This window comes from Cygnus atratus, chromosome 1 (genome assembly GCF_013377495.2).
Source record: "Cygnus atratus isolate AKBS03 ecotype Queensland, Australia chromosome 1, CAtr_DNAZoo_HiC_assembly, whole genome shotgun sequence".
NCBI classification, from domain to species: domain Eukaryota; kingdom Metazoa; phylum Chordata; class Aves; order Anseriformes; family Anatidae; genus Cygnus; species Cygnus atratus.
Genome location: NC_066362.1, coordinates 183,976,776 through 184,004,764, shown reverse-complemented (window position 1 = coordinate 184,004,764; position 27,989 = coordinate 183,976,776). Strand labels below are relative to the sequence as shown.

The following is a 27,989-nucleotide window of genomic DNA, read 5'->3' as shown; positions in this document are numbered from 1 at the left end:
CACACAGCAAATTGAAAAATTATTAAAATTGCTAGAGTTTGACAGCCAGTTGCTGTGCCTGTAAACTAATCCTAGGAGGACAGTTTTGCTGGCAGCTAACAGAGCATATGGCCTATGCAATATTTATTTCTTTGGTGGTGACTTGATATTTAGCATATTTAAATAAATTGAAAAGTCATAATGATGTGGTAGTCTTGTGGTGCTTTTCAGTACCCTCATTTCTGGGTTTTATTTTTCCTATTATATTTTCTTCTGTTATCTCTTTCTTTGATCTGACAGGAATAACAAAGCATCCCTCTGGATCTGCTATAGTGAAATATGCCCACAGGAAGCAGAATAGATCACATCAGTTTTCACTTTTTTTTTTTTTTTTTCCTTCCTTTTTTCCCCTTCCTTACTGAAACAGTCTTTGCTACTACAGAGGGCTGACATGATAGGGCTGTCAAGACTCAGCAAGATAGATATATCTTTAACAAAGGGAGGGGGAATGTTAGCCTTTCCCTGGTGGCTGAACCTGGGAAATTTATGAGGAAAAAATTAACACACCACTCTAATAACACTATATAACACTTCCAAGGTAACACCAGCCCTTTTGACCATGTGCTTATTTTTGCTTTCGCTCAGACTTATTCTTATTTATTCTTATTTCATTTGTAACTTGTTAGATCTTTCTCTGCCGGGTACTGTTTCTTTGATGTGACAGGAATATCAAAACCACCCCTATGGATCTGCTTGATTGAATTGTACCCACAGCACCGGCCACTTACATGTTCAGTTGTGCTTAATTGCCTCCATACAAGGAATGGTCTTAGCTTCCTCTGTAGGTGCAGCACTGGTGAGACATGAATATGGATAGCTGTGAAATAAGTAGGAAACTGCAAGCAGTATCAATATCCACTTTTTTCTAAGTGAATTGAATGAATCTGTACAGCACAACCACTCATTCAAGTAAAAACCCTTATCAAAGTGGAAATTATTTTCTTGTATGTGAGGAGCTCTGTTCTTCACTGAGAAATGCATATTTGCATACCTGCACTCACAAATATTGCCTTTTCCAGGCACACAAAACATTTTTTTTCCTGAATTTATACCCAGTTTTGGGGTATAAAAAAGCACTTCCATTAGCTGATAATATTTTTGTTTGTCTGTGAGTCTGTTCTGTATGAGTGAAGAGACCGTCAACAGAAAACTAAATATGTTTTTACATGTCACTCTGGAATGTCTGTTTATAGAATCATTTTTATGTCTTCCCAGTGAGTTTCAGCACTCAGTATCCTCTTTCATAAATGCAAAAGGAGAAGTCTTTACTTGCTGTTACTTTGTTCTGCTCACTGTCTGTAGGTCAAGAAATATGGGAATGTTTTGAGGGTAAGATATTTATTTCTATAGGTAAAATTCCTGTAAAAGGTTCTGAATACAAGAAGAGACACCTTAAATCAGAATACTCAGCAAGGAATTAGTGTAAATTGCATCGGGTCACTTACCACATAATAACTGCCTGATGTGTAGGCTTTTATTTTGAAATTAATGTGTGCTTTGTTTATCTGTTTCTCATTCAAGGGAAAGGGCATTCCGCAGTTGTATGCTGCAAAATAGATAGAAGATTCTAATTATACATCCAGTTTTGCTATGGAAAAACTTTTGGGGAGCACCTATCCCAAGTAACACAACCATTAGTGATAAGAGTCAAAAATCAGAATCTGATCCATAGGATTCCAGATGAAAAGCGTCCTTCCACCACTGTTAAAAATAATTAACAGATCATGATAGCTGTAGTTTGTGAATGCATTAGAGATTGATCAGATAGAAAAATACTGAATATTTTAGTGAATCTGTGCTGATCTGAGTTCATGACTATTTTTGGACTGTGCTGTTATATGTTTACAGGAATTCAGAATTTTTTGATAGTCAAGAAATTGCACAATCTCTAGAAGTTAAACAAATTGTGGTGTACAGGTGTTTTCTGGTCCACAGTGGCATGTAAGAAGGTATGAGAATTGTCTACTGGTCACTGTACTGGTGATTAAAAAGCTCAGCATCCAGAGCTAAGCATCTCCACATAACATATATTAGTAGTCATACAAGCATTCAAACTGAAGAACTGCAGATAACTTATGTAGCTAAGACTTCATCCAACCAGTTTAATAAATAACAGATAATTCATTCATCAAAGAAATATCAGGGTGACTTTATGAATAACTCATAGCCCAGAAGATGTCTCAATCTACTTTGAGTAGCTGACCAGTTCTCATATACATTATATATTTCTTTACATTTTTGTCAGAACGTTCTGTAGTCTTACCTAGACTGAGTTTAGTGTTTTGCCCATATAAAAACACATCATTAGCTATAACCACTCTCTTTTATTGCAGAAATATGAAAAATGCAGCTCTTGTATATGAAAATTTCTTCTTTATTGTCTGGTTATTTTGTTTTTCTCCATATGGATGACAGGTACCAATTATTGATTTTTAAAATTAGCAACAATCATTTTAACATACACTTAAAGTAATATTTTATGTGAGAGAGGCAGAGAGCAAGAGAGATGGGGTGAAAATTGCTGCTGATGATTGTAACAGAAATAGCTGGAAGGGGCTTCTTTTTGCCTATTAGCACAGATTTCAGTTATATTACGCTGTCATTACCTAAGCATAAAATAACTATTATTCAAAGCATTTCACACACATCAGTTTATTGGAACAGATAATACTCAGTCTAAGTATCTAGTCATTCACTAGAAAGATGCAAAGCTGAGCTTCCTAAATGTTTTAAACATATTGATAATGTGTCTCTTTAATGCCATTTTGTAGTCTGGGTACAGTATATCTCTATTATTGTTTTCAATTTGTGTCAAGAACAAAGTGAAGTTTTGAAGAATGTGTGCTTGGAAATACTCCAAACAGAATTATTTCTATATAAGCTAAACCCTGAAAATAACTGAGAACATTTATTTTAACTGTAACAGTAAAAACTACTTCCAAAACTGAAATTCTGATATACACTGAAGCTTCATGAATACAGTACGTGACAACTTTCAGTTTGTACTTTTACCTTCTTCTCCGTGAGTCCCATTTCAGCTTTTAGTTTTGAAGGTTTACCTGTTCTCTGAGATAGTTCTTGTGTCCTGCAGTGGATAAACTGATGGCTGGCAGATGCTTGGAGATATCAAAACCACTAAATTTTTGGTAAACAGTATGTGCTTTACAAATCTCAGAGCACCTTCCTAGGGTGGGAACTAGGCAGAGGATTTGTGAAAGGTGAGGCTGAGAGCAGAGAGAGAAGCCAGCTTTTTTTGGTTCCATACATACATACAGTAATAATTCGTAAGGTAAAAAGTATTATCTTCATTGAAGTTTTTTCACAGATTTGAGATAAAAAAATAAAAACACTAATGTTGCATTACCACATTCTTAATCTGATGCGTTTTAATTCATTAACAAATAAATATTTTACTTATGAGTTTTGATATTCTTTTTTTTTTGACAACCAAGCAGAAGTACAACTCACACTTTCAATTTTTGTATAGTTTTACATTTATGAAACATGAATAAAATATATATGAGATACTTTGCCTTACTGAATCTGTTCTGCATTCCAACCATTAAAAAAGTCTTCAGTGATCATGTTTTCTACCAATAACAAACCAGAAGGATAAAGCCACTACTAAAATGCATTCCTTAATGATTAAGTACCCTTTCCTCTTTTATTACTGCAAGTTTTCAGAAGGCCTGTTCTGTTGTTTGCTTCTCTGTTTTCCTGCTTTTATTTTGTGTTTTTGTACAGGGGATGTTTTTAATTGTTAATAAGTAGAAATAAATATGTTGTGTGTGTTCTTTGTAATAGCTTTCTGGAACATGTGTAAATTATCCTTTTTTTTTTTTTTTTTCCTGGCGGTAGAGATTGCTCATTAGTTTAGCTATCAATAACTTTTATTTTCCACTATAATCATGTTCTCTAGACTTGATCCTATACCTTCATTTATTTAATTCTACATCAAAAGACTTTGATGTCCCAGTAGTTCAAAAGATTACCTGCTTATGATCATCTGGATTCTTTTCAACTACTGGCCATGTTGCCATGGGATATGAACAGTCACTAATAGACCCCCTTAGTCTTGGCTGAACTTCTTCTTGAACATGGTGTGTTATTCTATACACCAGCTTACCAGAAGGGTTTGAGAGAGTTCAGAGAAGAGCATTCTAGTGATGAGAGGACAGAGAAGAGTGATTTATGAACAGGGTTTCCAGGGCTTGGCAAGAAATAATGGAGTGAAAGACGAAATGTAGCAGAAAGGCAGGAACACAGAAGGTTGCTCGTGCCAGTTCAGATGGGGACATTACTTGGTTTGATATCAGTTAATAGCAGTTACATGATCAAGTTCAGAAAGAAAAAGTCAAGCTTAATGGCAGAGAAGTTTTCTAAGGACTGTAGGCTATAATTCTGTACAAATCTCATAAGAGCAATTGTAGAAGCCTCATTGAAGCCTCCCTGAGTCATTTCAAACTAGAATGTGCAAGCAGTGGACAAATCTTTGTTAGGAAGAATGTCATATAGAATAACTGTAACTTTTCCATCTATAGTTTGATTTGTTGTGTTCTCTTACTGAAGGTAGGCATGAGCATAACAAGAACCCAAGTACTTTGTTAGTAATTCTGCATCAGTCTGCACCTCTTATGATTGCGTTAACTTCCATCTCAAGTCACTTCATCTTTTTGGTTTGTTTGTTTTAATTCAGTTTTCAATTTTTGACAAGTAATGGTTTATATAGAAATTCATTTTAATAATGGCTACATATTTCAAGACACACAGTTTAGCTCTTTGGTGTTCTTCGCTGTTCTGGAATATTGGATATTTGGTCCTCTGCTGACTTTCGTAGACTAAAGTCAATCAGTAAGTGAACAAATGTGTTCAGTAGATGTGCTAAGCAGCTTCCATTTATAAATTACTACCCAGAGCCATAGCTTACTGCACTTTCTACAACCAAAGCTAGTTGCATGCAATTTAGACCAAGTCCCAAAAATAAAATCCTGGCCTAAATATTCACATTCCCTTTTTTTTTTTTTTCTTATATTTCCAATTTTGTCAGAATTTCACACAAAATGTATAAGCATGTAATAGTTTTACAAAAATTGAAACAAATGTTTGAGCCTTTCCTAAGGTACAAAGAGGACCACACTGAGGAGAGAAATGTAACTGAAGTAGAAGAAGACTCAGCAAATAACCCGAGACATTTGTCATAAAGCACGTATAAATTCAGTTAATGGACAGAAAAATAAAGTAAAAGGTAGAGGAATTTTAGAGTATTTGTTTTTTGAAAAATCACTCCCTCCCCAAATAAACTTGTTATGCAGAAACTTTACACACATTTATTGTTGATTTTAAAGATTTTAACTGTGATTTTTTAAAGCTCACAGTTCAGCTTTTAAAATAAAAAGTATAGTTAAAACCAGCTGTAAGCATGCACTGTTAAAGCTCCTAGCCACCAAGAAAAAAAAATAATGAGAAAAGAGTGGATGAAGTTTCAAAGTTTTAATGAAACCTCCTGCTGATATTACTGTTGCATTTTTATGGATAGAATGCCTATGCTTAAGGGCCTCTGTGCTCCTAAAATGACAATTAAAAACATATAGTGTGTCTTAAACAAAGCCAAAGGCAAGGACAGCTAATAAATAGTATTAAACCTGATATGGTCCCCAACAAATTCTCCCTTCTAATGGCATACAGTAAAATTTTGCAAATACATAGAAGGCAGAGCACTGTTCAGATGACATCAGTCTCCCTGAAAACCATGGGAAGTAGCCCAGTGCTACTTCCTTGGCTCCACTCCCAATTATTCCCTAAAGCACTTAAATAGTCTACGGTACTTGGGGTTTTATTCTTGTCCCAGCTAATTCTTTCCTTTGTTTCAGCAGCTGCGCAGGTGCCAGAAAAGCCAGGCTCTTTCTGCTCCTCTGACCTTTCCTGGCTAGCAGAAGTCAAGAGCCGCTTGAAAGTCAAAGGTCCTTCAGATATATTCACTCTCCCAGTTTCCTCAGAAATACCACTGCTTTTTTCACTTGATGCATTGGCCTGTTGAGAGCTGTGAGTGGAGGTCAGGTAGACCACTTCCACTTCCCAGACAGGGCTGCAGAATAAGGATTCTGATTAATATAATTGGTGATTTGTCAGTGATGCTTGAGTCTGATTTTTTTTTAATTGATCCTAAATAAAAAGAAAACAAAAAATCATTTTTTTTTCCCTCAGAATAAAGCCGTGTGTGTGCTCTAGCATTTAACTGACCAAGACAGGGTGAGCAGCTTCTTTTCATGTCTGTAGAACTAAAAGATATAAAAGTGAAGGAAATGGAATTGCTTGGGATGATGGGCATTACACAACCCTGTCTTCTTATGGAGAGGAAGAGAAAGATGCTGAGAAAGACCAAGACACGGTGGGAATGTGTGAACAAGAGAGAGGAACAGGACAGTCAGGACATTTTGAGCTGTTGGCATGGAGAAGGAGGGAGGGAAAAGGCTAGGTAGGTGGTATTGGGAGCCTTATAGAAGTATTGAAGGAATTACCATAGGTCCACAGAGCTCCTTGCATGGTTGTTAATGCAGAGAAATGATGTTTGCAGCATTCCAGAGCTTTATGAGATTTTTTTAGTCCTGACATTTGTAACTTCTTATTTTCATCAGTGAATTCACTGAGATATTGTATAATATAGTTAGGCGTTTCTAAACAACAAAAAGAGGGTTTTATTTTAAGAACTTGTATAATTTAAGTCTTGTAAAGTTGAGCAGATTTCTAAAATCAGTGGATGGTGTTTTGAAAAATACTACTGACAATTTTTAGCCTATCACAACTGAAACTTCAGGCTTTCTGGCTGTTACTCATTGTTTTCCACATGTGGAAACAATTTTAGCATCCCAGACAGCAGCAGTGTTTTTTTTTAGGATGCCTGTAAATTTTAGTGACTGCCAACTATGGGATGCTAATGACAGTTTTCATATAGTTATTTTATTCCTTTGCTTCCTCTTTTTTAGACTTTGAAAATTCGTACTGCTTCCAGTCAAAAAAAAAAAAAAAAAAAGGCTACATTTAAAAATTCAGATGATTTTTTCTTTCTTACTCAAAGAAATGTAAACTATTTATTTCCGTGTTAGACAAGCCTTGAAATAACTATTCATTATTGAAGGCAATGTGTTTGGGTTTCTAGGAGCCTTTTTGAAAAAGAATGTTGATGTCATAAGTTTACTCTGTCTAAAAAAAAATAATGTTTCCATCCCAAAGATCTGAAAACATAAATTAAAATTTCAGTATCCAGAGTTGTATTTCATATGAAAAAGAAATTAGTTAAAGGATGTCACAAGGGAGAAGAAAGAGAATGCTTGCTTTGAAAGATAAAAAAAAATAAAAATTAAAAAAAAATCAAAGGCTGCAATGGTAATTTGAAAAAAAAAAAAAAGAAAAGAAAGAAAAAGAAAATATGCAGACAATGATAGCTTCAAGAGGGGCTTTGAAAGTAACAATTTCTTGGAACTTGAATCAAACTCAGAAAGAAAGAAACACTTTGGCCATAATAAAAGATGATGTTCTGAATAAGACTTCACAAAGAACTGAGTGCAGGCTCTCTATTAGTAACAGGATTTATACAACAGGAGGCACACTGAGTAACAGAACTGGTTTGGTTTGGTTTTGTTTGCAAATACTAGATAGGACACATCTGCAATTCTGTGTGTTGTGATGCTTTGATTACCATCACATAAATGAGTAATACAAAGGAGTACTATCAACAGGGAAATTCTATGTTGCAGGTGTACATTTTAGTAATTTGCATTGCAGAATCAAGATGTCAAAGAGGAGCTGGTTCCGTAGACTTAAACACCAGATGGGAAAGATCATCTAGATTGGCCTCTCACCCAACAAATCACATAGAGCTTTTGTCCATGCAGCCTTTTGAATGTAACCATAAGTGTTGATGCTTGAATAACAAAAAGAAGATATGGAAGTGTTTCATCACGTAGGTACAGTTTGAGAGATAAGAAATTATTTCAGTCACCTTAAATATTTATCATCCAAAACCAACAAATATTCTTGTTTTAAAAGAAATGAGGGAATGTCTTCAGAAAAGATAACATTGTTTGTCAGATCAAGAGGAGTCCTTGTTTCTGAAGTTGAACATTAGGTAACAATAGGACGATTTCAGGACAATTATCAGTCATATAAAAATAAAAAATTCTGACTGACCAGGTTTCAAAACTTTAACTATTCTTGACATGATTACATATTTAATGAATTATTGTATCATGCTGTTAACGTCTCTCGCAAAAGTAACTTAGCAGTAAAATCTTTTCTAATGCATTGTACTCAGCAACTTAATGATCAAAGAAAGCAACATTCTCTTTTATAAACTTAATACAGACTTGGGAGAATGATGACAGAGCAATGATTTCATTTGGCATGACATCAATGAACACACGAGTTTCAGTAAATGTTATCAATCTGAATGGGACAGAAATGATTACTAACACGGCCATAAGAAATACAATAATTCAACTGAAGAAAATAATGACATAGAATTAGAATAATAAGAAAAATCATTATTTAAAAGAGAAAGAAATTAAAATAGTTTTGAATGAAATTGTAAACAAAATTATAAAAAATGCATGACTTTTTTCATTTGCAGCTGATGTTCAGAGTTTTGCACAGCAGTGACTTTACAAGCCAAGTCTCCCTGTCTCCCTGTCTGCCTTGTGTGCAGTCAAACAGCAGGGAAGAAAAGGCAGCAAAATTGCCATCAGCTGGGAGCAAAACCTGCAGTTTGAAAAATTATCGCAACCATAAAAAGAAAGTGATGAACTGAGCAGTGTGGCCTGAGGAGCCCCTATAACAACATAGACCTTGTCAGAGGAATTGGGAGTTAAAGCTGTTGGCTTCAGAGCATAATAGAGTTTGCTGTAGTTTTTAGTGTAATTTAATGAGAGAATTTCATTATAGCAGTGGTAAACTCCGTTGTTCCAGGCAGAGTTGGAAGGATACAAGATACAGGGGAGAGTGAAAAGCTATAGAAAGTTGCTTTTTCCTTCTTATATGGCTAGGACTTTTCAGTGTAAGGAAGTTTTCCATGGTTTTTAAGGGAATGGGCAACTGCTGGAGAGGAAAAGGAGGTTTTGCATTCAGATATGCAGGAGCCTCAGAAACACTGGCTTGCACAGGAGAGCATGTCTGAAAGAATAAGGGACACTCTCACCTAAACCTGCCCTGGCTGTGACATAACCAACTTTATGCTATTTTTGCTTTACCTTCTTTGTTTCTGTTTGTGAGGTTTAGTGATTTTTGTTTTCCTGTTTCCAGTGTCTTTAACTAAATGCCTGCTTACGCTGGCAGAGTGTTGAAAGGTTTTTGTATCATGTAAGGCATAGTAGACTGCCAGGGACAAGAACTGGAGAACTGTGAAGGTAAAAGAGGGAAGAAGTAGGTGTCACAGTCAGTAGTTTAATAAGGTTGGTATGAAAACTAAAAGTCAGTGCTCCCAGAAACAAATAAAGTCACAGATGGGACTCATGCCTATTAAGAGGATGGGAGATCTTAACTTTCACATTTTCCTTCCTTTCATATTACTGCGTCCTCTTCGCAGAGGAATGAGAAAAAAGATAAGGGTTGTGCTGACTCTGGGAAGGGATTAAAGTCAGCTCCAAGTTACTGGTCTTCTGATGGGAAGCCATTTAATTGTACACAGGATCCAGTGAGATACCTCCTGTGTGGGGAAGGAGCTTAAGGTTGCCCCTCTCGATTGTTAAATTAATAAAGTAGTGCCCTGCAGAGAAAATCCATTTCTGTGGCCATCATTCAGTCCCTTGAGTATCCTGATTAAATAACCAAATGTATCGAAGCCTCCAGACTAGTTGAGTCATTGCTTGTCTTTAAACTACAGCACTTCTTTCCTTCAAGCATACCGTAATAAAATGGAAATCAATACTCTTAACCTAACTTATCCAAAGTCCTGAAGATATTGATGTCATTTAACAGCTGTAGATGCAAACAAAAAAGCAGTATCTCACACCGCTAGTACAAAACAATAACATTTGCAAGCTGCTTATGCTACCCACCAACAAGCTGTCAATCATGTTTGTTGGGAAGAAGACAGTGCTTGGGGCTGCTGAGTGCACTGGCTGCGTGGACAGGAGAGGCCGTCAGGAGTGCTTGTGTTTGCTTGGATGCAGAAATGAAACAAACTTTCAGGAAAGGCAAATTTGGATGAATATGGCTGTGGTGCATATCTCAGATGAAGGAATATACATTTTGGTTCTTTGTTGGGCTCAGTCTCCATGCACAGGTGAAAATGATTTGTAGAAAAACCTGACTGTTGTATGTTTGAGGAGTGAAACACACCAGGGTTATGGAAATAAACAATAAAAGAAATAATATGTTAAAAAAGGAGTAAAAATATAGAGAAACGGTATATATTTTTTAAAGTTTGACTTATGGTAGTAATCAACAAAGATGAACAAAAACAAAGCCACTTCACATAGGAATAAAAGTGTTGTCTTACTATCTGCAATGCAGTCTGCTTTTAGGAGTTTCTTTCTTCTCATCTGTTCTTAAATAAATCAAAGTGAAAGTGCTCCTGTTTTTGTGGTTCTTGTGCTATGCAGTCACCATGACCTTCTCATAGCAAAGGGGAGTTTGTAATTAAGATGGACCATTAATACAGTCCTTTGTTATTTTACCTGCATTTCTAAATAACTTTTAGGAGGAAACTTAAGTTAAAAACAAACTCACATTCTCACATTTTCATTTAGAGTGTGTGAACTGGTTTCTAGGGTAAAGGGGCGGTGCGTTCCAGGGCTTCCACTGACCAAGCTCAGTCACTACTGGGGGTCCACAGCCCCCACTGGAGCCAGCCTGGTGGGAAAACCCCGCAGTGGGCATGGTTTCAGTATAGGATTCTTACTACTGAGTTTTTTGCTCTGCAGCTCTGCTTTTCTTGGGTTGTGCTGCTTGTTGTTGGAGACATTGCCTTTGACCATTAAGAAATAATTTTCTTAAACCTAAAGAAATTTATTGTTTGCATTATTTAATGTCACACTTGATTTGTGTGTCTTTCAACTTGCGTTATTAAATAGAAGGGAAAAAACATAAATAAATAAATAAATAAAAACACCACAATTTAGTAGACTTTATAAACAAAGAAGACATATTTATCTCTTTATTCCTTGGGAAGCTGACACTGGGGATGGATTCTCCAGGCTACAGAGGAGCATTCCAGTATCCTTGTGAATGTGCAGTCTTCCTTTAAACATAAAAAAAATGGAACGCAATAATTTATTTTGAGGCAAACACATTTAGGATATTATTCATTAAAACTAAGATTAGTATGAGTAGTATCATTCATAAGACTGGATTTTTATTTTTTTTTTGAATTGATGTCTTGTTCAAAATTGTATGTAAACGTAGAATATGAGTCTCTACATATTACATGTCCAATATTAAGTCCTATGAAATGTATTTTCCTTGATTGCATAAATTAGGATAGATGAGATGTACTCACTTTAAACTTTGAATTCCCATCTAGTTTGCAGATATTTTTCTTTCCTTGTTCGGACCTATGATTATCAAGTAATAATTTGAGGCCCATTTTATCTTTCTGCAATACATGATCATATCCAAACAGATACTCCCTGAAGTGTCTGGAGTACAAATCTCATTTTCTGTGTATTAAAAACAGTAGGGAATCTCAAATCAGCTCGCTAAATAGCTTTCCTGCAACACCTTATTAAGAAAGTGAAAACTAATATAATTGCCATTTTGCTGTTCCAAAAGCGTTAAATCTTGCAGCCACTGAATTCCAAGCTTATTATGTTTGTACATGAAGGACATTTGAAGGTGAAATGAGAATAAACTTCATTTTATTAAAATGTGCATTAAATTGACTAGAATGTGTGTTTCAGGGAGTGGTGTAGCACTTTGCACATGATACTCAAGATCTGATGGGAGAAAAGGAATTGATTAATTAGACCAAAATGTTTAAGACAAATAAACCTGAAGTTTGATGATTTACAGTTCAAGAAAAACTGTGGTGTACACTTACCAGTTTTAAGATTAATTTCACATACAGCTAGAGTCCTCTTGTAAACAAATCAATGTATTACATTATTATTCACAGATCTGTTCTGTACCTGCTTTTCATTTCATGTCAAGTGATCTGATAGGACACAGCATTAGAAATACCCTTGGGCCAGTCACTTTATCTCTGTATGCTTATGTTTATCTTCTTTGTAAGTTTTGACAAGGTTTTTCTGTCCTTTTTAAGTGTTTTGAAATCTAGAGGAATAACAGTTGTAGCTGTGTGCAGCTGTGGGCTTGTGCAGTCTGTACTCTCAGTGTAGTAGTTGAATATTATGGGTATTTTTAAAGAAACATTGTTCACTTTCTTTAAAACTTCCAAGAGTTGTCAGTTTTACAAATGGTATTTTTGCAAGAAAAAGATAACATTACTGATCACAGGGTGGGAAGGGAGGGGGTTGTCCTCATAAGTGCAAGCCAGCAAAAATAGTCAATATTCCTTGAATATCATGGTCTTAATTCTTCATTTGTTCTGGCTACGGAAGGAGTTGGCATTAACTTAAATGTTTTAAAGAGTAGGCACATAAAGTACATAGGTGAATATGTGCCAGGACATCTTCAGCTGTAAAATAACAGTTGCTTTTGACAGCTATGTTTGAAGTGTCCACCTGAAAAATTCATGTCGGTTTATTATTGTATTCTGCTCATCTTTCTCTTTCGTTGTTACTATCATAAATCTACCTGGAATGGAAGGCAAAGCCAGAGAAGTTAATGTGTGCAGAATTTATAGCCTAACAATCAGAATTTGCCAAGACTGGACAACATGAAAGTAAATGTGTAAATTAGAATTGGGCTGCACTTAAAAAAAATTAATAATTCATTTCAGTGTGCCTGTGAGAGGACAGAAGTATCATTTATGGGATCGTTTAAAGGGTGGTAGGGGAAGATCTGGTTTTTGTTTGGTATTGCTGCCAAATATAATTCACACTCTTATTTCAACACAGAATTCTTTTAAAAATTAAAGGAATAACCTTGATAATTATTTGAAAAAAAAAAAAGGAAATTACTTTTCTCAAAATATTATTGACAGATCTGTGTGGAAGCATATATTAAGCAGTGCCTAATATTGTTGATATTAGTCATCATCATTTTGAACTTGAAATCCACAAGCAACAATAATTCAGTTATAAGAAAACTTATGACTAAGAAAATCAGTTACAGAGTACTGAACGTAATAGAAAATACTACTTTAATTTGAGCTGCATTTTTTATTCCCGTAAAAAAAGTGTCAGCATGAGTGAAGGTTTCTACATAGGTTGTAAATAGGGACTGTTCATATGCTGCTGCTGTATAGGTGTGTACAAACATACACACATATGCCCACACAAATACATTGATTTTGTATGAAATCACTCTGTGATTTAAATTCATCAATAACTGATGTTAATGAAAAACTGAGATGCTCACCAGTTCCTCAGAAAGCAAGCACTCTGTGCCTTATAGACTAAAGCCTGCCCTGAATTAGTCAACAAGCGAGAAATGTCCTATACCAGGACAATTACATCATCAAATGTGCTAGGCTACAAACCATGGAAGTCCTTCCCTACTGGACTTTGAAATAAGTTTCTTTTTTTGTCAAACATTTCTTAACTGTATTCCATTATACCTGTCAATCTAGGTCATCAGAAGTGGTAAACACTAGTGACCTGTCAGGAAATCTCTTTCTAACATCTGTTCTGGCTTCTATGCTGTGGAGTGCAGGAAAGCACAATTTGGTTTGTAGGAATTACAAAATATGTAGATTGAAAGGATTCTCCAGTATAATGAAGTAATTATTGTGTTTCTTACCATTTCACGTCTGAAAGAAATAACATAATTTACTAAGTTAGTCGTGTTTTTTTTTTTTTCTTGTCGTATTTCATGGACAGTAGCAAATGAAAAATTCATAAAGCTCACTAGAAAAATCTTAAGGGTCAGTGTGCAGGGCACAGTGTATATGTAGGTACATAATACATAGCGTACTTCAAAATCCACCAGTTTTGTTTTCTATGAATGTTTTATTCTTGATTGCACAAGATCAAATGAAATAGTACCTCTTTGAAAAATGAGTGTTCTTAAGCAGTATTGCTTTTACAAGCAGCAATCTTTTGCCAGAGTTTTTAAGAATGTATCTCAAATATATCTGTGTTTGAATGAACTGTTTCTGTAGTGGAAGCCTCACAGTTGGACTGTATTCTACTCCTTAATGAGTTACTCTATATTTATTCTGAAAGTAGCTTGAAGCCTCAAAGAATAAATTGGAATTACTGTTTTCACTTCAAAACTCTGAAGCCTAAAAACCCATGAAAAAGTTACAACAAAATTAAGCACAAAATAAATAGTCGGTGAATGAATGCAACTTGGAAAGATTTTTACAATAGCCTCGATGTGCCTGGCAAGATTTGTTTCTGGTATATTTTTGTTGTTGTTTTAACTTGCTAATGTTGTTATTGAAATAGTTATTTTGCTATTGAAATAGTAATTATTTTGTTGTTGTTGTATTTTACACATGAATTTTTCTTCTCAGTTTGCTTTTTTCCCCCATTTAAGATTCCAGAGGCTTATTTTATTAGAGATCCTCATACTTTCCTCCTTACAAAGGACTTTATTAAGGTATATGTGTTCTTTTTAGTGAAAAAAAAGAAAAAAAAAAAAAAGCTCTCTCAAGACCTGAACTGCATGTCCTCACAGGTTAACATTTTCACATATAATGCCAGTTACTGGAAATGAGACTGGTTAGTTGGGTAACTGAAGCATGCTTGAAAGCAGAAGCAGAGCTTGTCTACAAAATACTAACACTTGGCTGAGTCTGCAGCCTGGGAGGAGAACACCGGGTGAATTTTCTGGACTTTTTTCATGGCTGACTTGGGATATGCCTGCACTGTCACAGAGTGTGTTGACCTCTCTCCTTGATGCATATTGCTCATGACAGTCCCTCTCCCTTCCCCGCAGGCCATGGAGGCGCAGATCCAGAACTTTGGACAGACGCCATCGCAGTTGCTCATTGAGCCCCATCCACCTCGGAGCTCCGCCATGCACCTGGTGAGACATAGCTGCTGGCCGGGAATTCATTCCCTTTGAACCCAAGGATTCTTTATAGGTCATCAAATACCCATTTAAGCAACACTTTAATGCCCTCTGTTGCCCATACAGCTGTACTTGCTTCTTGTGGTGGAAGCAGCTCACAGTGCTCTAGCAGAGCAAGGTGGAATTTGAGTAGGTTTACTTTCCTTTAATACTGACTTTCCTGTTTAATACAGTGTTAAAAGGCCCTATCTTCATAAACATACGCTTCATAAATACATATTTACATTCTTATTTCTGCAAGTAATGGGAATAACTGCAGGCTTTTCTTACAGTGAGCATGTTGTTTTGTTTTGTTTTGTTTTGTTTTAAAGGAGACATTGTTAGGGAATGATTTATGAACAATACCTGCTTGACAGAAATGAAGTAATGTAGTTCAGATTGTGCTGGAATCCTCCTGCCTGTGCCCTTGGAAGAATACAATACATATTTCTAATTTCAATTTGAACTTCAAAATTCATTCCCAACACATTGCATGTGCTTCATGTGAATAATTATACAAAATAGTCAGACTGAAGGAGACAGATCTCTGCCTTTCAGTGCTTTTGATTAAATGCTTAAAGCTAGATATTTTATTTTAAGCTTTGTAAATGAAGAGTAATACATACAGTAATTTCAATTGTTTCATCTATCTACAAGGAAATCTCTCTCTCTGCTTGCAGACTATCATAGTGGGAATTGATCTGGAAATGTTAGCTATGTAATTACAATATGTAGATGTCAAATGTGCATTATATTTTCCATAGATTTAAGATTTTTATTTATAGATAATATATGTTGAATAACAATTTAAAGTGATAAACAAAAAGAAAGGACTATTTGAACGTATAAAAATAATTCTATTTGTTATAACAATGGTTGAAAACACTAACATTAAAAACAGTACTTTGTATAATCTCACATGATAACAGTACTACTGTCTGTGAAAAGAACACGTCTCCTGTAGAATCATCAAAATGATTTATAATTGCTTAGACTCCCTAATAAGTATAAGCTTTTCACAGAATTAAAGTGTCTGCTAATATCTGGAAATGATGCATTTCGTATCGAAAATTCATTAAGAAAAAATTAAATATCTGAAAAAAAAATCTAAATCTGAAAATTTGAGTCCCTCTTAAAATTTCTTTTTTCAACCACTGTAGGTAATAGCATTTATATTTATGATTTACCAATAGATGAACTGACTCTTTTATTTGGCTCATATCTCTGTTATATGGATACTAACTGTTGTTTCATTTTATATTCAATTGTATATTAATTAATGCTAACAGTCATTTTGTGTCCTGTAATGACAACCTGGTGGACCCTTACCATCCCTATTCTCTACTTGTCCTCGTGTAATGATCCAATATTAGCTTCTGATCTTGCTCTCCTCCATCACTAGTGTAGATGCACAGGTAGCGTTGTTTTCCCTGTATGTGCACATGCTTGCCTACTCATTTTTTTAACCTCGTTTTCCCTCAGACCTCCTCACTAATTGTGTTATCCCTTCTGTTTTCTTCTGCTCTCTTCTCCTTTCTACTCAACAGTGTTTCCTTCCACAGAGCCCCCTCATGTTTAAAGATCAGATGCAGCAGGATGTCATAATGGTGCTGAAGTTTCCATCAAATTCCCCCGTCACACACGTGGCAGCCAACACGCTGCCCCACCTGACCATTCCTGCCGTGGTGACTGTCACCTGCAGCAGGCTGTTTGCAGTCAACCGGTGGCACAACACAGTAGGTAGGTTCTCACAGGTGCCTTTCATTCAAAATGAAAGATCTTACCACTGCAGCTTTTAATTGTGAGTGGAGGTCAGCTAGATGTGGGTTGATCTCACTCACTTGCCTGTTCACAAATACATTGAAAGCTTACCGTTTATTCTAGCTTCTGTCAAATAATCAAAGCTTCCGTTTTCTCCGGTGTCATTCCTGGAAACACTCTCCCAAACAGCAGCACGTCACCATGGCAGCTAATCGATTTGTGGTTACATCAGGATCAGCCTTTGATATAAAGTTTTTCAGAAGAGTGCTGCTGTTCTTGACACAGCCTATATTAATATGTCCCACATTTCGGGAATCCATACTGGCATGTTACAGAGTGTACATCACTGTCTGCCGCATGGAGAGAGATTTCAGGCCTTTCCCTGGGTTAATGTGGGACCCGAAGCAAGCCTAAGTGGTCAGACACTGAACTATTCTGAAGAGAAGTTTCTTCTTTCCCCCTCAAAAGTCCATTCACTGGGGTCATCCCACATTTCCTTTCCAGTCCATCTGCTCAGCCTTCCATTTGCCCCTAGGACTGTCCTGCCTCCTCATCTAGAGATGCAAGTGCTGAGGTTGTCCCAGGCATTGCTTAGTAAGTGGTAGGGCTATGAGTTGCTGCCTACTCAGGAATGAACCAGTTTCATTTTCTAAGCTAGCTTTCTGCTCTGACGGCACTTATGCTGAAGCACATGGAAACTTTTGAACGTTTCTTACCACCTGAGAAAAACAAGAAGCTGCCTCATATTTAAGAGTGTGACTCAGGAGCTGGTTTGCAAGCTTTGTCAGGATAGGGAAAAAAAAAAAAAATCTTCCCCTTTTCCAGCACAGCAGAACCCCTGGACAGAAGTAGGCCATTCTGGAGGGGAAATTGTAAGATTTATCTATTTCTGGTAGAAATAAATGATTTTGAGATTATCTAGGGATATCACTGCCTTAAATGTAAGCATCTCAGTACATAATTCAAGTCAGGTGAAATAGATCCCACCTTTTTTTGCACAATGCTGGCCAAGGTCTGGTAGTGTTACAAGTTATACTTAGAGGAATGAATGGGAATTCCTTTACAGGGATGCATTAGAGGAATTATCCAGGCAAGTAAAGTTACTAACACTCTAAACTCTTGAGTAGTAATATACGTTTTAATGTGAATTTTATTCTGACTTTTTAAATAATTTTAGCATGGATATTAAAATTTCACATGTATTCAGAATGTTCCTATTATTTTTTTTCCAATAAACTTTGCATGGTGGTTTAGAGAATAGAACAGGAACAGAACAGAAGAGGATATCTGATTACCTCTCACAGATCCATGAATTTTTGATAACTCCACCAGGTGCAACTTCATGTTTTACCCATTTCTTTAAAAATAAAAGGAAAAACTAAGAAAAAAAAATTAACATAGTTGTCCTCAACATAAGAACCCAAAGTCAAAACCATTTCAGAAGTACAGAAGCTGCCCACTGGCATTTTAATACTCTTTTGACTAACATTATTTATCTAATCTTTAATTAGTTTCCCTTTTTTTTTCAGGGATGCTGCCAAAGTATGCTGTATGCATCATCACTAACATCTCCTCTAATTGAGGAGGCTCATTTAAGACTTTCCAATCCACTTTCTCATCCAGACTATTGCATGAGGGATCGCCCAAATTCCTATCCATACTTTATTGTGAGGGAGTCAAGGTCACCGAGACTGTAGTGCTCTGAATTTCAAGAGTTTCCTTAGCAACTGTTATTTAGGGAAGCCATCTACTTTAGTAGAAGTTGTGTTGGCCTTTACAATGCATGTGACTTGGGTTTTAGTTTTTCAGATGTAATTTGGAAAACATAAGTCACATTGAAAAAATGCAGAATTCACGTCATGAACTAAATTTCACACCATTTGAAAAGCTCTGGTATAAATTTAAAAGAGAGGAATGCTTTCTGAATATATTGTAATAAGAAGAGACAGGAAAGCAAAGCTGTTTGGAAAATCAAAATTTGTTCTGGTGATGTTCTTAACTTTTACATCTCACTTGGCAAAGTCTTTTATTTTGCAAGAGACTGTTCCAGGATAGGGTATCAGTTTTCTAGTATTACCATAATATTATTTTAATAAGTCACAACTCTAGCATAAAGGACAAGTTCACCTACAGAAATCTATACACAAGCCACTGTTACTGTTGTAGGATGTATTATGTAGAGCTTTAAGAGTTTGTACACAGACAAAAGCATTTACAGGCCCATCCCACAGTAGAATTAAATGAGTCTAAGCAAATACCAGTGAAGATCTGTTCCAGGCTGGTTAGGTTTTGAAAGAAGAGAGAAATGAGGGAAGGAGAAAGGGAAGTTTGAGGAGGGGTGTTTTAGTAGAAAATAAAAATTATTACTGAATACAGGGGTTGTTGGTGGAGAGTTCCTGATGTGTAACATAACACAGAAACTTTTGCAACTAGTAAAAGTTGTGCTCATGGGCATTTTTGTTCACCCAAAGTCAGGAGACCATATATTTTTCAAACCTATATTAGGGTTTATCCACTCAAGTACCCTCACACTGCAATTCTTTCTAACTTGGAATCCAGAGAGACATCATATAAAATACAGCACTTCACCTCATCTTCAAACTCATCAGAGATCATTATCTTTGATCTACTGAAAGCAATAGAGCTAGAAATATGAACTAAACAGCACTAGGACCAAGAACATTACAATTTCAATCATCAGTTTGTACTTGGGATTTGTTCTCTAGAACACTGCATCTCTCCTTATGGAGGATATTCTTGTGCAACATGGCAGTTCTTGACAAAAATTTTTGACTATTGTGACTCATACAATGGGGAAAGTCTTCAGAAGAGCCAGATCAACACTCTCTTTTCTTGAGAGCACATAACACTAAATATGTAGCCCCTGGTTCATTTATGAAAAGCTTAAGGACTGCTCAGGATAAAACTAGTAAGAATAATTACAGCAAATTTACTGTAGCGCACAATTTCCCAGCAAAAAACACTAGATAAATCTCTGAAAAGGTCCAAGTTTCTGTCACATAGATTTCACTATGTAAGAAACTCATAACACAATTTAAACCAGATATTTTTCTTTTCTATGCTATTATTAGATCTTACCCAGTGTTACAATGTAACAAAATGATCTTGGACTATTTTAAATTAGTTATTTCATGAATATTAGTGTCTGCAGAAATCATAATGAAATTAGCATTCATAAACCTAAAATTTCTATTATGTAACCAAAGAGTAAACAAATCCATATTTCTGTAGCATAGAGGAAGGGAACTTAAAAGATTCATAGAACAAGAAATAGTAAGAAGCTACATATTTATTTGGATATATAATCCCACAATGCAGTTTTAAACCTAGAAAAATCATACAAAAAATCAGGCAACAAGATTGCCTAATTGCCTATGTGCTTTATCTTTCTTTCATGTTTAGGCCTTCGGGGAGCCCCAGGATACTCTTTGGATCAAGCCCACCATCTTCCAATTGAAATGGATCCATTGATCGGTATGTCAAGATGAAAATGTAGCAATATATTTGAAAATGGTATTTTCAAGAATTATTGATTAAGCTATATTTGTATATTATGCTTCATTTAACATGGAAGATAGGAAAATATTTATTCTTGTCAGTCCCAGAAAACTAAAAGCATTAACTATTGATGCTGAATGAATTACATGAGTGCTATTTATTATTAACATCACCAGCAGCTGGTATTTAAGAAACAACCAATTAAGTCAAATACATTGTCAGCCCATATTTATGATTCTGTTCTATTATCAGGTCACATTAATAAAATAAAATATGAGGGTCTGGTAGAGTTCACAGATTGTCATTTCTTACAACAACTACGTATATCAGTGCAGATGTAGACTTATTTATTTCCATTAATTATTGGGATTATTTTTTTAATAGGGATTACTAAACTAATAAAGAAAAGATCAGATTTTAAATTGTTGTATGATTGTATCTGTTAAATCTAAAAATATCTGAGAAAATTAAATATATTTAGAAATAAGAAACAGCCAAAATTATTAGAGTGTTATTAAGAGAGATTACTGGCCTTATAATTGGCAATATTTCTCTTTAATTGCAACTATTTGCTTTGTCTTTTTTTTTTTCTTTTTCTTGATAGGTATATCTTTTGAGACAGAAATTGTGGATTGAGAAGGTTCTTAGAGCCAATTTTGAAGCATCAGTGAGAAAAAAAAATGTATTTTTAAACATCTCCAGATGAAAAGTTCCTTTTTCCACCTGTTAATATCTGGGGTTGAAAGATTTATATACATACAAGTAGCTCAGGAGATTTAACTTTCTCCTTCTGTATGCTTCATTTGCTCATATATAATGACAATGGTTTTCTCTTCAGATTTTCCTCTCAAAAGCTAGGGAACAACTATTGCACCTACCTGGAAATCTGAGTAATTTGTTATCTTTCAGTGGATGGCCACAGAGGGTCTGGTAATTTACATTTGTGCTCTTGGAATGTACATAAATATGGCAGTAACTTCTATGAGCAAATTTAAAATAGTTGGGGGGGTTGGGGGGTTGTTTGGTTGGTTGTTGAGTCTGTTATTTCATGCAATTGAGAGCAATTTATGTATAATAACAAAAAAACAGGGACAAAAGAAATTTCGGAGTATTATATGCATAAAGTCATGTTCCTATGGTAGGAGGAAACATGTCTGTCAGAGTGAGTTTTATCTCAGCTAACTTCAATTATCTGAAGTTGGTTGTCAAGATTCCCCTCCATAGCTACTGTAGGAAGAGAAACTTTCCTCTGGAGTTGTCTGGCACTGGGACAGCTATTACAGCATGAAATGACTTGCCATGTGAAATGATATCTCTCTCTACAATGAGTATAGAAGGAGTGTAGGTAATTAACTTAGATTATATACTGAAGTCTTAAAAAGCTAAGATTCAATGAGAAGGAACATACCTTTACTGTATTTCCAAATCCTGCCTGTAGTGTCATGAAAAGCAAAGAGTACTTCAGTTGATTACTCCCAGTCACTCCTAACAGATCCACTTGACATACAGGGTGGTTGGATTCTGTAGGAACCATTCATTTTCCCTTTGTCTGTGTTAATTTCCAAGTGGCATTACCTATTTTAACACTACTGTCCATGGCCTGGCTCCCTGTTTGATGAGTAGATGAGAAGACTGATAAAAACGCACATTAGATTTAAACAGCTTCATTGGCTGAATCCTTATCTTTGTCTTTGATCCGGTTAAGTGACTGCAGGTATAGGGGATGTAAGTGTCACACAACACAAGCTGGGGTATTTTCTGTAGACAAGGTACCAACTGACAAGAATTGAGTCTGCTGTATTGTTTACATTGACTTGGTAATTTAAATGGACTTCCATCACTTTCCTGTAGTTCAATTTGTTTTTGAGGAGTTCTTCATCAGAGCACTTAAAATATTGCCACATATTATACAGTGAATCAGGCAGTTTATAAGAAATTGTCATCACCTGTAAAATCCTTTGTCTTATTCAAAGGGAAACCGAGAATCTCACAATGATTTTGTATTTCTGACATCCATATAGACAGCTCTAAATGTTCATATTCAAAATGCTTACTCAACAACAAATTCACAGTTCATTGAAAGTTAAATGTATTCATTTTCTCCTGTAAGTGGATGACAGGAAGGTGTTGGAATGGCTTGCTTGTAAAATGTGTTTTGCATTTCGTTACAGCCAATAACTCTGGTGTGAACAAACGGCAGATCACAGACCTGGTGGATCAGAGCATCCAGATCAATGCACATTGCTTCGTGGTCACAGCAGATAATCGCTACATTCTTATCTGTGGTTTCTGGGACAAGAGTTTTCGAGTTTATTCTACAGAAACAGGTGACCCTAAATACAACCACCTGTTTCTTCTTAGGTCACAAAGTGGAGGATTGTCATAATACTACCATATCTAATGCCTGTGCTTACCCCTCAATAAATGATGAAGAGCAGTTTGTTAATCCTTCATTATTATCTGAGCATAATAGCTTTAGAATGCTATTTTTCCTCTTTTTTTTTCCCTTTTTTTTGTTTTTTAAGATGAAAGATTTAATAGGGAGCAGAAAGGCATGCAATTTTCTTAGTGGAAACTTTTCAAACCCCAGTTATATTCAAATGCACTGATTATATCAAAAGGGTCAACCAAAACTTTAGTTACAATATTTTAATGGCTGTATTGGTTTTACCTCTATTTATTTTATTCCCTAAGAAAGGAAGTTGCATAGCCTCCACTGGGAGCTGTTCCTTTGTCCAATGGCTTAGCCTAATATTCAATATATTGCTAAAAACTGGTTTCAATATTGGAAAGAAAGAGATAATGATGGAAAAGTTCATATACTGTCTTATTCATTCATGAAGCTCACAATAATATGCTAACACCATTGCTTAAATACTGATGGAGCAGTAACTCTACTTAATATTCAGTGACTGCAGCACTGACTTGATTTTCAGAGATAATGCTTAGACAGTAGATTGACACAGGGCACAGACCTTGAAAGGAATAGAAAAAGAGAAAAAAAATAAGTTTTCTTGTCTTAAAAATAATTCTTTGTGATTTTTTAATCTTGTTGTAACATGTAGTGAACTCTGAGAGATATGAGGCAAAAATTAAATTTGAACAGAATTTTTTTTAATAAATGGGTTATGCAAAAATACAAATGTTCAGAAAACCTGAATTTTTATCACTTTGCATTCTCACCAGGAAAATTAACTCAGATTGTCTTCGGCCACTGGGATGTCGTTACTTGCCTTGCCAGATCAGAGTCCTATATTGGTGGTGATTGCTACATCGTGTCTGGGTCTCGTGATGCTACCTTGCTGCTTTGGTACTGGAGTGGCCGACATCATATTATAGGTGACAATCCAAATAGCAGTAAGTACATCCTGCAAAAAACTCCTTCTTGAGAGCTCCTCTGCCATGCCTATTCATTTTTGGAATTCATTCTATTAAGTTCAAAAGATACTACCAAACAAATCAACTATTTGACTTACAGGTTGAAAGTTGGAATAAGAAGAGCGCCACATGCTAAGCAATTCATAGAGTACTAGCCAAAACGAATGTTTAAACAGTTTGTGCGTGGTGACAAATAATAATATAAGAGTAATTGTTAAATTCATAATTGCTTATCACTTATAGCATCATGTCATCATGAACTAGAACAAGATAGTTACGGCCTTTAAGTGACAGAATGTATATCACTATATTTTGATTTTTCTTTACCCAGAAATACTTTTTTGGCATTTTAATGTATTCCGTTTGTACTACAGCATGCTATATCAGCTGCTTGCGTTTTCAAAAAAGGAATGTCTCACATGCCTTGGAATTAAATGTCTCTTTGAGAAAGGTCTTTCTATAGTAAGCAAACCTTTGAAGAAGCAATGTGACTGAATAAAAATAGAAAAAAAATGAAATGTTGGAAAGAGCTTGCATTTCATTTGCAGGGGACTAATAGTGCTTTGCAGAGTGAATGGAACACAATAATAATGATATTAAGTCATACAGGATACTTAGAGATGCATATTTAGAAGGCTACTTATAGAAGTGCACTACTAATTTACACAGACCCTTCATCCAAGCCAGAAATGTAACCACAGTTAAAGACAAGAGCACCTTTTGTCCTGTCTTGTACACCAAATTCATCCACATTTTTCATTTAAATCAGTTTCTGAATTCTAAAGATTATTTTCAGCACAATGATATTGCCTCTTTAGATAAGCATAGAAGAATCCATCACCATCATTTTTGATCTCCGGTTCAAGTACTGACTACAGGCAGTTGTAGACCTGTCAGTTACAGACATCTAAGGGAAAGTATTTCTTCACCTGAATATTTCATGGAAAGTTTTTATTTATGTGTCACAAAATAATTATTTTTTTAATTTGGCAGCAGCATTTTTATTTTTTATCTTTTCATTTTCTTCCATTTATCTGTAACCAGAACAAAAGAGAGACAAATAAAAGCCTTGCTTTCTCACTTGACTTTCTTTTGCTTTTATAACAGCAAGAAAATGGAGGCAAAAAATATATAAATTTCTGTTGCCATAAAAATTTCTTTAACATATGTACGTTCCATGGCTTATTTAGCATTTAATTCTCAGACAGAGAGAAATTCAGTCTGAAGAGGAATTTCATTTCAATGCACTCTGTTTAGCTTGATGCCATTTTGCTTATTTGAATGCCTGTGTGATTCATATCAAGTATTAGTAATTTCTGTAGTAAGAGTCAGAAAAAAAAAAAGAAGAGAGCTTTCTCCTTTCACTGAACAAAATTTCTGAATATCTGAATATCCTTTTCACTGAAGAAAAGACTTCTCCTTTACGTCCTTTTATTATGTGGGGCTGAGACAGCCTTGCCATTAACATCTCCCTACTATCTGATACAAATCTCTCCACTTTTTTTGCATATTATTTTATTTCAGATACCTTTTTGTCATGGTGAACATATCGGAATATGAGAAGGTGGTACATTCTGGAATCTCGAGTTTAATATCGTAACAGTGTAGCTTTGGAAGTGATTTAGAGAACTTGTAATTTTATGAAAAGAAAGAATAATCAGTCAGCTGACAGAAGTTAGTGAAAACAAAACCAATTGTATGTTTTGCTCTCTATCACTATGTCTATATGGGTAAGACACTTTTTTCTGAAGAAAAGGATTTATACCCAGATTAATGGGAGACTATGCTTCAGGTAGTCATGTCCAGGGAAATGTAATCTCACAGGTGCAGGTATCAGCACTCATGAAGATTTAACAGCCAAGTATGTTGTGATAACTTCCAAATATATCAGTTAGATTACTTACTACTCGTGTTGAAAACATGTTGAAGACTCATGCTGAAGAATAGGGTTTTCAACACTGTTATTGCTATCTATACTCATTGGATTAAAATTAACATGGATATGTACTAGTACTGTAGTATAACCAGAACTTCATGTGTTGTAAACATATCCTTATCAATAGACATTTTGACTTTCCATGAGCATACACTAGTAAGATCACAGTAGTGATTATATGCATGAAGGGCCTTCTGCCTTTTAAAACTTCTACAGTTGCTAAATCTTTCTGCTGAAGTAATGACTACCAAGCTCTGTTCCATACCATGAACAGAAATGATAGCTTGTTGTATGACTGATTCCCCATATAAAGCCTCATCTAGTGAAAGATGTTCTTACCCATGGCAGGGGGTGAGGCCTAGATGACCTTTAAAAGTCCCTTCCAACCCAAACCATTCTGATTCTATTGATATTAATTTTCAGCAGTGAAGCATTCTCAACAATCCTTTCAAGGATAGGTTTAAAGTTTTTCATAGGTTAAGCCACTGAAGTAGTTTTATAAAGAAACATTTCCTAATCTATTCTTCTTCAGTATTTACTGGTAGAAGATTAGGACTTATCTTGTAGGAAAAATGAAAGTGAGATGTTCGCTGTAGGTCAAATCCAATTAGTTAACATCTTTAGAATGAATTTCCAGAAAGATGTAGATGATATTTTCAGGGGAAAAAAAAAAAAGGAGAAAAAAAAAAAAGGAAGGATTAGTTTCTTAAAAGCTGTCATCTGGAGACACAGATAAGGTATTTTATATCACAGACTGTAAGAAGGTGGAGAATTCAAAGAAAAATGTCAGGTATAGTAATTATCTGGGTTAGGTGCTTGACTCTATAATGATCTTTTAAGCTGAAAGACAGTTAATTATCGATTTCAGCTTCAATGCATCCAATTACTAAAAGGAGCTTTAGTTGTTTCAGAAAATGTTGGGGGGGGTTGGGAGGGTGAAGCAATCCCCCCGTCCTAAGTGGTTTATATAGTTTAACATTCGTATGGAAAATATATGTACTATTTCAGTAGAAAACATAGCTATCACAATCGTTTACTGTGGAACACCCTGGGGCAAAAAATAGTCAGAATAAACTCCTTGACAATTCTACTAAAATTCCATACTCCATAATCCATGAGTTTGATTCATTCTCTACTAAACAACACATATGTCAAGAACCCAACCTGCTGGACTCACATGGAGCTCTCTGGGGAGCAACCTGTGCTGGCTTGTGCTCAGAGGGTGACCCAAGCTGTGCCTGTGGGGAATACAGGACCAGCTCTGATTTAAAGAGGAGAATAGAGAAAAACTATTGCTTGGATGAGACTCTTGCAAGTGGCTGCTCCAGCTCAGTTGTTGGAAACTTGCCTATGAGAGCATGGTGGGCTTCCTTATAATTTTAATAGATTTCTGTTCTAAACAATGCTTTATTAAGTTATCACTTTTGTTCTCCTACACTATATATCAGAAAGGAGATTCAGGTTCAGTTTACACTTGTCACAGTTATTTTACAGACTGTGAGAAGGGTGAAAGTTTGCCAGATTTTAAATACAATGTTTTCCATGGAGTAGCTTTCAAAAATAGCCTGCATAATAACCTTATGGTTAGAATGTTTGTCCAGGAAGTGAGAGACTAAGTTCTTAGCCTCCAGAGACAGGGGGAATTCAAACCCACATTCCCATATTCACAAGCATATGCTGACTATCAGACTATAAATTAATGTGGGAGTGGGCCCCCTTGAACCTTCAGCTTTGATAGAAAGCAAATTTTTTTTCTCTACTTCTGTTTATGGATGTTCTATGACATAACGTTTGGATGAAAATAGAGATAAATCAAGAAATCATGAACCAAAACTGCATACCTTCAATAACAGTATGTAGGGTGAATCTTCCTAGTTGTCCTTTCTCTGGTCAAACCAAAATTGGCTTCATGGCTATATAATAGCTAAACACCAAAAGCGGTGATAGAAACTGTCATTTTCTATCATAGACTAGAGACTGGTGCCTGGAGATGCTCCCGGAAAGATATGGCATGAATTCCCTTAGAATGAGGGGGAGCTGGATGCAGTTTTTTATGTTTTTACATATGTTTAAGCCTCCTCTTATTTCTTTAGTGTTACTTAGGTAAGTACCACCACTGGGACAATCACTGAATTGAATGAAGCTTAGTCATCCTGCCAGGGTCAGATAACTACTCTCTAAGCCAAAACTGGCCATCTGAAATAGGTAATCTGAATCTGCACCTTATTAAGTTGATGATAATATA

The 27,989-nt window shown here is 35.5% G+C and overlaps 1 protein-coding gene across 1 annotated transcript in view; it reads left to right on the top strand.

Annotated features, from left to right (window-relative positions):
- Positions 1-27,989, top strand: part of NBEA (neurobeachin) — a 516,634-nt gene that overhangs the window by 473,681 nt on the left and 14,964 nt on the right. The window contains exons 49-53 of the mRNA XM_050714797.1: positions 15,037-15,126; positions 16,698-16,890; positions 20,335-20,406; positions 22,602-22,757; positions 23,617-23,787. Coding sequence (XP_050570754.1) covers positions 15,037-15,126; positions 16,698-16,890; positions 20,335-20,406; positions 22,602-22,757; positions 23,617-23,787 — 682 coding nt within the window. The remainder of the gene's footprint in view (positions 1-15,036; positions 15,127-16,697; positions 16,891-20,334; positions 20,407-22,601; positions 22,758-23,616; positions 23,788-27,989) is intronic.